We start from the raw sequence: 13,215 nt of genomic DNA, 5'->3' as shown, positions 1-13,215 counted from the left end.
ATGACTTTCATTCCTGAATAAGTGCTTTCTTAGAAATCTCACTTGGTGTCCTCTTCTGTATCTGCAGCCTCTCTGCTGAAACTTTGGTACAGGGAGCTCGAAGAACCGCTTATCCCTCACGAGTTTTATGAGGAGTGTATCACTCACTATGACAACCCAGAAGCAGCTGTCGGTGTGGTGCTGGGCCTGCCACATATCAACAAACTGGTGCTCTGCTATCTCATTCGATTCCTACAGGTAACACAAATATGCACAGGTTAGCACAGCTTGTCTAAGGAGCTGGAAAGAAAGCGAGTGGACTTTTTAACATTTCTTGAGCACATTCCACCTCTCATCGAAGACGCTTCTTAATTTCTAAAACCAAATGGTGGAAAATCCCAGGGATTTAAACCTAGTGGGGACTGTCCCTTAACCTGACTTACTATTAATCATGTACATCTGCCAGTGTGTGAAAAAAGGTATGGGTCATTACACTGGTTTCAAGTAAAACCAGTGTGAGACTTTGCCTCACCCTGTCATGTGACCTATTGAGATCACCTCATGCAACATGAGTTTAGGCACCTGGGAAGGGATCTCGAGACTGAATTGTAGGGGGCTGACAGCTGATGGCATAAACCACCCACTCTGTTCAAAGGTGGTCATTCACAGTGGACATATATGGCCTATTTTTCTTCTATGTCAAACCATCAGTCTTCTCCATCCAAAATTTGAACTTTTGCATCATCCCAAGACTGACCTTTTTACTTAGAGCAGGTCATCTGCTAATTGTAAAGTTGGTGGTTCGATCCCAGGCTGCTCCAGTCAAAATGCCAAATATGCTTGGGTAAGATACTAACCCCAAGTTCCTCTCTGATGCATACATCAGAGTATGAATGTGTGTAAATAGTAGATAGAAAGATAGTAGATAGAACAAGCATAGCAAAAAGTGCTTGTATGAATGGGTGAATGAGGCAAGTTGTGTAAAGCGACATATAACAACCAGTCCATTTACCATTTTCCAGATGTACAGCTGAAGTGGGATTTATAGTCCTGCAAATGTGTCTGTCCCGTACACTTTTTGTTTGGGCAGATAGAAGAGAAATATGTTTAAAAAGGGTTACAAATGTGTACAGTATGGTCCACAAACACAAATAAAGATTTATGAACGTGTGCAGTGATTTGTGTTTAACTTTTGAAGACTCACAAGCATGTGCTTCAATTCAGACTCAAATACAAAGCAATTTGACCACATATGAAACCATTTTAAAAATATGTATGCCCAAACCTGAATAAATACTGGTCATTTATACACAACTTGCCTCAAAAGGGTTGCAAATGTGTACGATATGATCCACAAGCATAAACTAAGATTTACAAATGGTTATCTGCACAGACATTTGTGCACACAGAAAGGTTTTTGGATGGTAAAATTATCAGATATGTAAAGCTGAGCTTGATAAATTGTGCTTGACGTACCTGGCTGTCTTTGGTCGTGATGTCTTTCCGTTTTAGTCTGGGCATTAATTGAAAGTAGCAAGTTTTGGTTTGGAGTGTTGGAATTTCTGGAGTTGTCTTTCTTTCTCTTTCGTGTGTTGTGCCAACTGTGCCTTGTCCACAAACCTCTTATGAAATGGAAGAAGGTAGAAGTTTTGTGAGTTCCTGCAGGGTTGATCTCACTTTGGAGTGCTCTTCATACTTACTTACTTTGCTCTCTATAAGATCTGCCTCAGCTCTTGTCCCTTGACTGTAGACTCAAGGTGCAATCTCTTGGGAAGCAGTCCGGATTGCATCTCAAGTTAAAGCATGGGTGGTTTCTGTAGTCCGTATATTTGAACCCTAACTAGGATTTAAATACCTGGGACTTTATAACTGAAGCGTGAGAGGTGAAACGTCTTCAAGTAATTTAAAGAAGTTGCTTTCTTTCCAAGCTCCTTAGACTCCTTAGACTACCATGACCTGGATAGAGACATGTTAGCACAACTTATACTTCAACCCCAATTCCACAAAGGTTTGGATGCTGTGTGAAATAAGTAAAAACAGAATGCAATGATTTGCAAATTTTATAAACCCATATTTTATTCACAATAGAACATATAAAATATATCAAATGTTCAAACTTAGACACGTTTTTCACTTTTAATAAAGATATTAGATAATTGTGAATGTAATGGCAGCAACACACCTCAAGAAGGTTGGCACAGGGGTAACAAAAGGTTTAAAAAGTATGTTATACTAGAAAGGATGAACATTTGCAAGTAATCAAGTTAATCATCAGTATTATGACTGGGTGTGAAAAGTACCTTAGAGAGAGAGTGTTTCTTAGAAGTAAAGATGGGATAACTACTGCCTCTATTGTTGGATCAGCCTTTATTTGTCCTTTCTTCACAATGAAACCAAGCAATGACAAAAGTTCTGCGTGGAACTCGCACTTCTCACCTTTAACGTAGAACTTGTTCCCAAGAAGTTGTTGAAGCACTTGTCAGACAAGGCTTTCATGTTCCTGGACTGACTCTGAGAAGATCAAGATGTCACTGAGATAGGTGAAGGTGAAGTAGTTAAGGAAATCTCACAGAATGCTGTTGACAAGAGCCCCTAAACACAGAAGGGACGCTGGTGAGACTGAACGTCATTACCAGATACTTAAATTATCCGAGGTGAGTCCCCTCCTTGTTTCTCACCAAATGATCAGCATTACGCAGGTCCAGTTTGGAGAAGATGGTTCTCCAAAACCATCAAGCCAACCATCTGGTTCAGACGACGACAAATGAAACTGGTATTTGTTTTTAAATTGTGATTTTTCTCAGACCAGTGAAATAAATACAGGGATGGAGAGTTTTGTATTTCTTTTCAACCAAAAAGAAACACCAAATGGTGAAGAAGAGGGACGGATGATTCCAGGTGCGAGAGAGTCAGAGATATAAAATTTTAAACATTAAATAAAAAAATATTCATAACCATCTTACTGATGTAACATTATGTCCAGCTACTTTCGGTACCATTGATATGTATTTAGACTCTTTCTCCTCTTGATCTTTCTGAATTAACTTCAGTCATTACTTCCTCCTAACCATCAATGAGTCTTTTAGACCTCATTCCCACAAGACTGCTCAAAGAAGTCCTACCATTAATTATTGCTTCAGTCTTAAATATGATCATATACACTACTGGTCAAAAGTTTTAGAACACCCCAATTTTTCCAGGTTTTAATTAAAAAATTATGGAGTTTAATGTCTCATTGCACTCTGAAATGAAAGCATAGTACAAATTCGCAGTTGGAGTTAAAAAAGAAATCATGGAATCAATTTATAAACCAAAATGTTTTTTAAACTTCTGACTCATCAAAGTAGCCACCTTTGGCAGATGTAACAGCTAAAAACACCCGTGGTATTCTGTCTACAATAGAAATCAAATATTCTTCGGAAGCTTCTTCCATATCTGTTGTAGAAGTTCCCATAAATGTTGGCACTTGTAGTGTGCTTTGCTTTCACTCTTCTGTCCAGTTCATCCCAAATCATCTTGATGGGGTTTAAGTCTGGAGGCTGTGCTGGCCGCTCCATGTTTTCAAGCTTACCATCTTGTTCTTTTTTGCTGAGGTAGTTCTGGACTTATGTTCTGGGTTGTCTAAGGAGCTTGGAAAGAAAAGCGTCTGAACTTCTTTAAGTTTCTTGAAGACGTTTCACCTCTCTCATCCGAGAAACTTCTTCACTTCTAACATCTGTGACCTGGAAGTCCCAAGGTCAAAATGGGACACGCCCCCCTTCACAACATCTGTCATCCTACCTTCACCCCCACCGTACATGCCCCTCCCTAGTCCTGGTTATGAATAAATAAAGCACCTTGAGGCCACTGTTGTTGTGATTTTCTGCCAAATAAATAAAGTTGAATTGAACTGAACATGACTGGATATTAAAACAGCATCTGAGAGCGGGTGAGTTATAAAGAAGAATGTATGTAGAGCAGATAAAAGACTGATAATGTTAATGATTCTTAGTGTAAACCTGCAAAGAACTTTGCTATTTCATCATCTACTTTTCAGTATTTGTGTTGCAACAGGTATAATCCAGAAACGGTGTGTTCTGCCTGGGCCCAAGCTTATTTGAGATGGACTGAGTGGAAAACTGTTCTCTAACAACTGTTCTGTGATTGTGGAAATCACTGAGACAAGAACAACCATTTATAAAGAGTGCACATTTCAAGTTTTTCTGAATGATATATAATGATGTATAACATTTTTGAGGAACATATCTGATATTTGGTTATCTTAATACCAATCCATACTAAACTGATCTATTACCACTGAAAATATGTTGTGAATTTTGGCAGAAACTACAACAAAGGAGACTATGGAAAACTATGAATACTATGAAATTTTATTTAAAGAATCTGAAAACATTTGGCTTTTAAAATTACAGCAGTTGGTCTCAACAGTTCTGAAAAGCTGAGAACTGTTGTTAAAACAAAAAAGCTGCAGCACAATGGGAGTCACATTTACATAGTGTTGCCAAATTAAATGACCATGATCAGATATGAGCTTTAGAGAAACACAAAACGTAATCTTTTTCCAGCACTGTAATATTATGCCTGCCAGATCATCACTGGTATGCTTAAGACCTTGAAATGTTATTGCATTTATTAGATAGAGATCTTTCTTTGTGTTTGTCTAGGTATTTGCCCAGCCTGCTAATGTGGCCATCACCAAAATGGATGTGAACAACCTGGCCATGGTTATGGCTCCCAACTGTCTGCGCTGCCAGTCTGATGATCCTAGGGTCATCTTTGAAAATACTCGCAAGGAGATGTCCTTTATCCGGGTGCTCATCCAGCGGCTAGACACCAGTTTCATGGATGGAATCCTATAACCCCCAGCTGCACACAGTCATCCTCCATACTCACTCACTCCTGCTTCCTCCGCACTCCCTTTAACTTGCTCCATCACATTTCAGTACTGTCCCCCAGCACAAGAACATCGAAATACACATTTTATTGCTGCTGGATGCTTAATCTCCAATGTGTTTACTTTCTTAAAAGCATCAGAAAACTGCCTTGATTTGAATATGTCCATTCAGCATTTTCAGATGAAACTGCTATTTTTCTGTTTCTCCAGGCGTAGTTAACACTTATGTTTTATATTAGCGTTACAAGGTTTTCACATGACAATACAGTGTGTGCCTTCACATACATTTCTACAGTATACACTTAGGGTAGAGGAATAGGAGGGATTTAGGAAAGATCTCAGCTCATTAGATTCACAGGTTCATTTCAGTTCTTGGAGTTCTGACCTCAAAGGTTGACTCCTTGTTGCTTATTACATAATGTTCCTTCGTTTTTTCCTACTTCAGCATACACCAGTGTCCCAGAGGATTCCACTTTCTGCAGTCTTCAGTACTGTCCACACAGTTATAGAGCAGTAAAGATCATCGGCACAGGGATCGGGTCAAGTTATGGCAGCTGAAAACATTTTGAATTTTGTTTGCTGCCAATGAGAACAAAGCTGCTGTTCAAACACACTGCGTGCTGCATTGTGTGTGACTGCAACAATCAAACACAGATCAATTTCATTTTATTTATGTAGCACCAAATCACAATAATAGTCGCCTCAAGGCACTGTATACTGTCAGGTAAAGACCCTACAATGATAGACAGAAATTCCCAACAATCAGGCTACCCCCTAAGAGCAAGCACTTAATGACAGTGGGATGAAAAAAAATCTCTTTGAGGAGGAAGAACCCTCTGGTAGAAGGAACAGCCATCTGCTGTAGCTGGTTGGGAGTAAGGGGAAAAAACAGAGCTGAGTGAGCGATAACAAAAGACACTGTGGAAGAAAGACAGGGTTTAATAACAAGTAATAATTAAACATGATTTAAACACCTGTGGTTTTAAAGAAAAAGATAATGTGACAGCCTTTCTGACTAATTAGAAGAAAATTGTGAAGAGAGCATGAACACTAGCTCACAGACTCTTGTTTATTTGGATGTGACAGCTCTGATCACTATAATTCTTAGTATGTGCTACACATGAGGTCTGAATTGAACAAAACATTTTGTATGCCGCATTATGAAAAAAGTTGGCTGTTTATGTGGCTCACTGTTGAGAAATGTTAACATAACAAGTTACTTCCAACATGCAGATCTTGAAAAGTCTGGAATTACAGAACTAAAGGTCAGACCAGGTAAGATGAGTGACACAGTACAGGAGAATACTTTTTCAGGAGACAACTATTTCATCTTCTGCAATACTTTATCACAAACTAGGCTCTGAATAACGCATAGAAAGCCCTGAATCTGTTTAAAAAGGGTTATTAAAGTGGAGTTTCCACATTTGAACAAACTGAAAATGGTTAAAAGAAATCTTGCACACTAAAACCTCAATCTCCTCATATACAGTCCTCTAAAAAATTAAAAGGATGCTTTTTAATCAGAGTATAGCATCAAGTCAACCAACTTCTGTGACAGTGAGCTGGTCAGATAAGTAGCAGAGAAGGTTGTATCAATTGTTTTGATGTTACTTCAATTAACATTTCATTAAGTCTAGGTGCACTAGAGGAGCGTCTGTGAGAAAAAACCCAAAACAGGAATGGCTTTGCAGGTGAATGACATTTTTTCCCCTCCTTGTCTTTTCTGACTGTTTATATCCACCAGTTTTGCATTTGGTTAGGGTCATTGTCACTATTGGTGACAATGGCAATGCCTGCATCTTTTAGAGGCTGCAGAGGTAGTTCAACTCCACCAACATGGCACATCAATACGTGCCATTGCCAGAAAGTTTGCCATGTCTGGAGGTTCCAGGAGACAAGTACTTACTCCAGGAGATCCACCAGTAGGACAACTCAAAGCCCTACAAAATGACCTCTAGCAGGCCACTGGTGGGAATGTCTCTGACCAAACAGTCAGAAATAGATTTCATGAGGATGGCTGACGCCCTCTAGTGGGCCCTATGGTCACTGCGTGGCACCAGGGAGTCCGATTGGCATTTGCCATTGAATACCAGAATTTGCAAGTCCACCACTAGCACATGTTACATGTTATGTTAGATATGAAAGGGTCTGGAGAAGCCATGGAGAACCTGTAATATTGTTCATCATGACCAGTTTGGTGGTGAGGGGTGACTGTCTGCGAAGGCATATCCTTGGAAGGACACACGGACCTCTACAGGCTAGGCAACAGAACCCTGACTGCCATTAGGTATCGGGAGGAAAGCCTTGGAACGATTGTCAGACCCTACGCTGGTGGAGTGGGTCCTGGTTTCCTCCCCAGTTGTTGGTGGCTGAAGGATTTGATACCACTTATGGCCCCCACCCTCTCCTGACCTAAACTAATAGAACGCCTCTGGGACATTATGTTTCAGTCCACACAAAACCGGAGCCCATTGATGCTCTCGTCCAGATCTGGACGGAGATCCTCCAGTACACTATCGGTCTTCTCATTAGGAGCATGCCTCAATGGTGTTAAGGGGGCCATGGGGCCATGCAAACTATTAAAATACTGCAACATTTTGAGTTGCGGCAATGAAATTTCTGCGAAATGGACTAACCTGCTGCATCATTTTTTAACTGATTTCGGGGCATCTTTGAATTCGGCCTTCTGTATGTTGACAATTTTTATTTCCCTCAAATGATGTGGCATTCTTCAATTCCTAACATTACCAAGTCCATATTAAAATAAATACCCAACATGACTTTTTTCCCCACTGAGTTGACTTGATGTGGTTTCAAAGTGTACCTTTAATTTTTTTTAAGCAGTGTATGGATCACTGTATATTACAGACACTAGGTTCAGTGTCACTACTGATAGCATGAGGCGATTCCACCCTGAGCACACCTAAGCTTGACTTCTGGTCTGGTCAGTACATGGATGAGAGCCCACCTGGGACAGCTTGTAGTTGTGGCAGCTGTGGGTCAGGTGGTAGAGTTGTGTCTATCTGAAAGATTGGTGGATACATCTCTGGCTCCTCCTGTGCATGTCTCAAAGAATATTGAACACTGAGTTGCCCGGTATCTGACTGAGAGAACTCACATTTGAGAAATTCTGCATTATGAAACAATTGCATAAATGTCCAGTGCAGAAAAATAAATCTAAATGTGTATATCTTTTTGTGTTCTTTCCACTATTCCGAAAGAAGACATACTATGAAACCAAAATAACACAAAAACACTAACGGTAGTGTCTCGCCTTAAGCAGGTATTTGTGTAACTGGGAGAATATTTTAATTCTTCCTGTATCAACGATGGCTATGTTATCACCATACAATTACAGTAAAATTTGTACACAGTTATAGTGCGAACAAAATAGTAACCTTCAGTGGTTTCTGTAAATGACCTTGCACTCTGGAAATTTTGATGAAACGCTCATGTCCTTTCACTCTGCCATAGTATTTGGTGCTGTTCAGTCAGTCCTGAGCCATCTATGAGCAACACATCCAGGAAAGCAGCTGATAGCAGCACTGCCAATAATGCTGTCAAACACAGCACTGCAGCCCATACCTCTTGACAGGGAAGTGAGAAGTGACAGCTCTTCCATAATACTCCCATCCCAGAGAAAAAGTCCTCATCCACCACCACCTTAGGTCCACTAGTCCTTTCTACACACTGATGACATGTGGATGTGTCTGTCTCCATGCATGTTTGTCCTTCTGTCCATAATTGTTTACAGATTGTAGCCATCTGTACTCTTTGTGCTCTTTGTCTATGAGCAAGTACTGTTGTTACTTGTGTTTGCGATTTGTTTTAATATGTAACAGAATTTCTTTTTTATTTTTTAACACATTCTTTTATATGATTTAATTTATTTTGTATTTATTTAAGGATATTTGCTTAATGCCTCCCGAAGACGAGCGCTTGTGTTATTGCACAAGTGTGTCTGCGTATCTTTTCACACATGGTGATGTTTGACTGTGAATCTCAATTTGGATGTGTTTCTTTCCATAATACAGCTGAAAGTCATAGTGTGTCTATACAGCTCACTGACTCAGAAATACACACTCCACATAGATCAAATGTACACTGTCACTGTACATACTATGTAAAAAGAAGTATGTACAGAAAAACAGATAAAAAAGGCACCATATGTAATAGAGATTGTTGTGAAAGGACCAGGGTGGGTGAGATTTTTTCAGTTTTATTTAAGTCTAATTAAAGTGTACGTTTTGTTACATTAATCAAAGTGGCAATTTTAACTCATTTCCTCTAACATCCACAGGTTTCTACCTACCACCTGTTAAAAAACAGAAAGTGTTTTAAAGCCCAGAGAAGTCATTTGTCTAGAGAAGGATATTAACTTTTAAGACAGCGGCTGGTGCCTATCCCGGCTCTCACAGGGTGAGAGGCACACCATGGACAGGTCACCATTTGCAGGGCTAGCTGCACAATTTCTAAGTAAAGCTTACTTAAATGTACTGTCAGTCAACTATTAATTCAAGCTAAACATGTTTTGTTTTGTTTTTTTAAATAAAAATTCATTTTCCCTTCTTCCAAATAAGGAAGCTTGAGGCATGAGCATGATTGGGGAAACTACCTCTGAATTATGGAAAATATACAGTCACAATAAAAAGACAGTATACCCTCCTTAAATTATAAGGTTTTACATGTCAGGGCATAATAAAAGATTCTGGTCCTTAGCATTTCTTAATTAGTAAAGGGCATCCGAGGGTGTCTAATTCGTTAGATCATTACAATATATGAAATGCATCATAATTTCTGTATGCGCTGGTTCTCCATTTTGACTTATTTTCTGTAAGGTAATAATAATAATAATAATAATAACTTTATTTATAAAGCGCTTTCAAACAAAGTGCTGTACAACTATTTGAAACTAAAAAGATAAAAAATAAATAAAAACAATACATAGCAATACAGGTAAAAGACACAATACAAGTTAAAAACAGTAAAAATGTAAAACTAAAAGCCATAGAATTAAGACATGTAAGATAGGGTGAACAAATGTGTCTTCAGCTTAGTTTTAAAAACCTCCACAGAGCATGCCTGCCTAATATCTTGAGGGAGGGTGTTCCACAGAAACGGGGCACGAAAAGAAAAAGCACGCTCTCCAATAGTCTTTTTTTCTGGCTCTAGGAACCTTTAGAAGGCCAGAGTCCTGAGATCGGAGAGCACGGGATGGAACGTAAAGATGTAAAAGGTCGGAGAGGTATGAAGGTGCCAGTCCGTTTAAAGCCTTGTAGGTGAGCAGCAGGACCTTAAAATCTGCTCGAACCTGACAAGGTAGCCAATGAAGAGAGTTCAGTATAGGGCTAATGTGCTCAAATTTCCCAGTTCTTGTTAAAATGTGAGCAGCTGCATTTTGCACCATCTGTAGACCTCTAAAACTTTTCTTTGGTAGCCCAGAAAGAAGAGCATTACAATAATCAATGCGTGAGGACACAAATGCATGGACAAGAACCTCTGCAGTGTCGCTTGACAAAACTTGTCTGATTCTGGCTATGTTCCTCAAATGATAAAAGGCGGTCTTTGTTATCTCTTTTACATAATACTCGAAAGAGAGCACCATGTCAAACCACACGCCCAAGTTTTTTACCTTGTCCCTCCAAAAATAACAACAACTTGGTAGCAGCTCATCAGCACATTTGACCAACCCTATAAAAGTCTTGGCATTGTGTTAACACAATTCAAAGGAGGAAAGTAATCAGCAATTATCTTAAAGCAACTGGTTGACTGCTGAAGCATCACTGGGCAAGATGGTGAACCCCAAGATGACCAGGATGCATCCACCACAGTGTGCATGAATATTTGAAAGTGCTTAGACATGATTTGTCGTAGAAAGTGCTTTGAATTTATTAAAAAAACACTAAGTACCAGCCCATTTGCTCTCTCTCAAAATAACATGGCAGCATTGCCTAGCTTTTAAAAACCGTATCTGAATGCACAGTGCCACACATGGAGACACAACAAACACCAAGGGGTGATCATTGGGTTTGTTGAGCAGTCACTGAGTCTACCATGAACACCTTTATGTACCAACTATTTCTTGAGTGAAATGTGAGGTTAAATCTGTCCAACAGCTAAAACTTAGTCAGACTTCAGTTATGCAACAATGAAAATGATCCCAAGCACACCAGTAGGTCAACAACAGACTTTGAAATGCTACGACATGAAGATGAGAGTTGAATGCCCACAAAGCGCAATGAACGGGGAAAAAAATTAACTGACAAAATGTAAAAATTGTGGAGGAATTTTTACTCCACTCTAGTCATACTGCTGATAAAAGCTCTAAAATTATGCAGTCTACCTAATTTTTCTACTCACCGCGTCTGCAGTTTATTTTTTGGGGGGTAAATATATAATTACACAGTGAATGTGTTGTTCATCTGATGTTGCATTTAACTAATTTTAAGAAAACCAGGTAAGAACTACCTAATGTTTTATTCTGTCTTGATATGTAAACCTAAGAACTGACAGAGGGTGTGCTTTATTAATCAGGACTTGTAAACAGGAGTTGACTCAAAGTGCTGTGGTATGTTTGAAATGAAGTGTCTTTGGATCTAGGAAAAAATAGTTTGAAGTATTACGATACTTTATGTATTACTATTATATTACAAAGAATTTCTGAATTTTTCTGTTTCCCGGTAAAGAATTCTCTCATTAATTATGCAACAATATCCAACAGATAAAGTACAGCGAAGTTTTTCAGTCTGAAATAAGACGTGGTGTGTAAACAAACAAACCAAAATCTCAAAATGCACTAATTCATTAAAAACACATTTGTGGTTTGTAGATCTACTTGTATGTTTTTTGTCATTGAGAAATGAAAGCATAAGAAACCAGTTTAGCTGAAGTTGTTTCTTGATGACACAGTGAGATGAAGTTCCTCATTCGAGCTCTAAAGACTCCTAAGTTATGACAAAACTCAGCTAAACCTTTGAGGAAAAAAAACCCAATTAAAATAGACAGTAAAAGTAGTGAGCTAGTGCTCCCCATCCAGGTCAGATGTCACAACACTGACACTCCTCACATGTGACCAGTGAACTCTTAAATGTTTTTAAGAGTTAAAGTTGTCAGACGTTGAAATCATAGACAAAACTTAAACTTGTTTCCCACGACAGCTATTTTTTGTGTGTATGTATGAACACAACCAAATGTTTGATTTCTTTTGAGACCACTTAGTAGGTGAAAATCCTCACGGAGAACCAGACTCATGTTGTGTGTTTGTGTTAAATGGAAAAGATGGTTGTAGATAGACCCAGTAAATCAACCAGTGAGCATGCAGAAGTAGGGTCTTAACTGTCTTGAATTTACAAGACATTAGAAAAACAAGCTGAATTACATTAAATACATGTTTTAGTATTTAGATCTAAAAATCCAATAATAAGAGGAAGTTCGTTTTAATCCATTTTTTCTGACTGCTTTCAGAAAACTGTTTTCTAACAGTTCCTACTAATGAATTTGTGGTCAGTGTAGATGATATAAAACAAAGATGAACAGAAGACTGCTCTCCACTTCAGCTCTCCAGGTTTTCATTTGTATCTAATTGTCCACTGTCACTCACACTCTGTCTTAAAGAAGACTCTGGAAGTGTAACAGATGCTGGTTTAATAAACAATTCATATGGCAAACTAATATGTTGTTGCACAACTCATTATAAAGCAGAACACTCAGTGTTCTATAATCATGCGTCTTTTGAAACCCCCAGAGCAGAGACTGATGTTTGGTTCAGACTGTTAGGATCACTGCTTCATATAATCTCTAGCTGAGAGGGACTCATGCTGTATGATGTCATATGGCTTTTTTGGGGATTCATACCAAGTTAGTGACCACAGTCACCCTGCACTGGCAAAAAGAAAAGAGCTTTCTAGAAAGTTCTGACTTTATACGTGCATGAAATATTTTATTCTTTCCTAGCTGTCTTCACGTGTTGCTCACGTAGTCTACCATGATGGATTTCCATTCTTCAACTAGCACAACACAGAAAAGGATTCGGATTCAACTTTATTGTCATTACACATCATAAGTACAGGGCAACGGAATAACGAAAAAATACGTAGAACATCTTTAGTGCGATGCATCCTAAATCTCACAGCAACAGGCTGAATGAAGTTTGAGCTGCACAAAGTCAGAGCAGAAAAAGAATGCTATAAGAATGATACAAAGTATCAAAAAATTCCTATTATACCTGTAATACCCACGAAATATTACTTGTCCAAATGTAAAAGATAAAAGTTCCTAATGGTATAGAGTAACTGAGTCTAAATGTTAGATTGGCTTTTATCGTTAATTATACTATATTACAA

The 13,215-nt window shown here is 38.7% G+C and overlaps 1 protein-coding gene across 2 annotated transcripts in view; it reads left to right on the top strand.

Moving 5' to 3' along the window:
- arhgap39 (Rho GTPase activating protein 39) overlaps nt 1-12,544 on the top strand; it is a 67,458-nt gene extending 54,914 nt beyond the window's left edge. For both annotated transcript variants that reach the window (XM_084909111.1, XM_084909112.1), the window contains 2 exons: nt 68-237; nt 4,644-12,544. In XM_084909111.1, the coding sequence (XP_084765237.1) occupies nt 68-237; nt 4,644-4,838 (365 nt within the window). In that variant the 3' untranslated portion in view covers nt 4,839-12,544. The remainder of the gene's footprint in view (nt 1-67; nt 238-4,643) is intronic.
- The last annotated feature ends 671 nt before the right edge of the window (nt 12,545-13,215 follow it).

Source organism: Perissodus microlepis, chromosome 17 (assembly GCF_051167445.1).
Source record: "Perissodus microlepis isolate ML-2025 ecotype Zambia chromosome 17, ASM5116744v1, whole genome shotgun sequence".
NCBI classification, from domain to species: Eukaryota; Metazoa; Chordata; class Actinopteri; order Cichliformes; family Cichlidae; genus Perissodus; species Perissodus microlepis.
The sequence above is the reverse complement of the archived record's forward strand: the minus strand, read 5'-3'. Positions and strand labels throughout refer to the sequence as shown.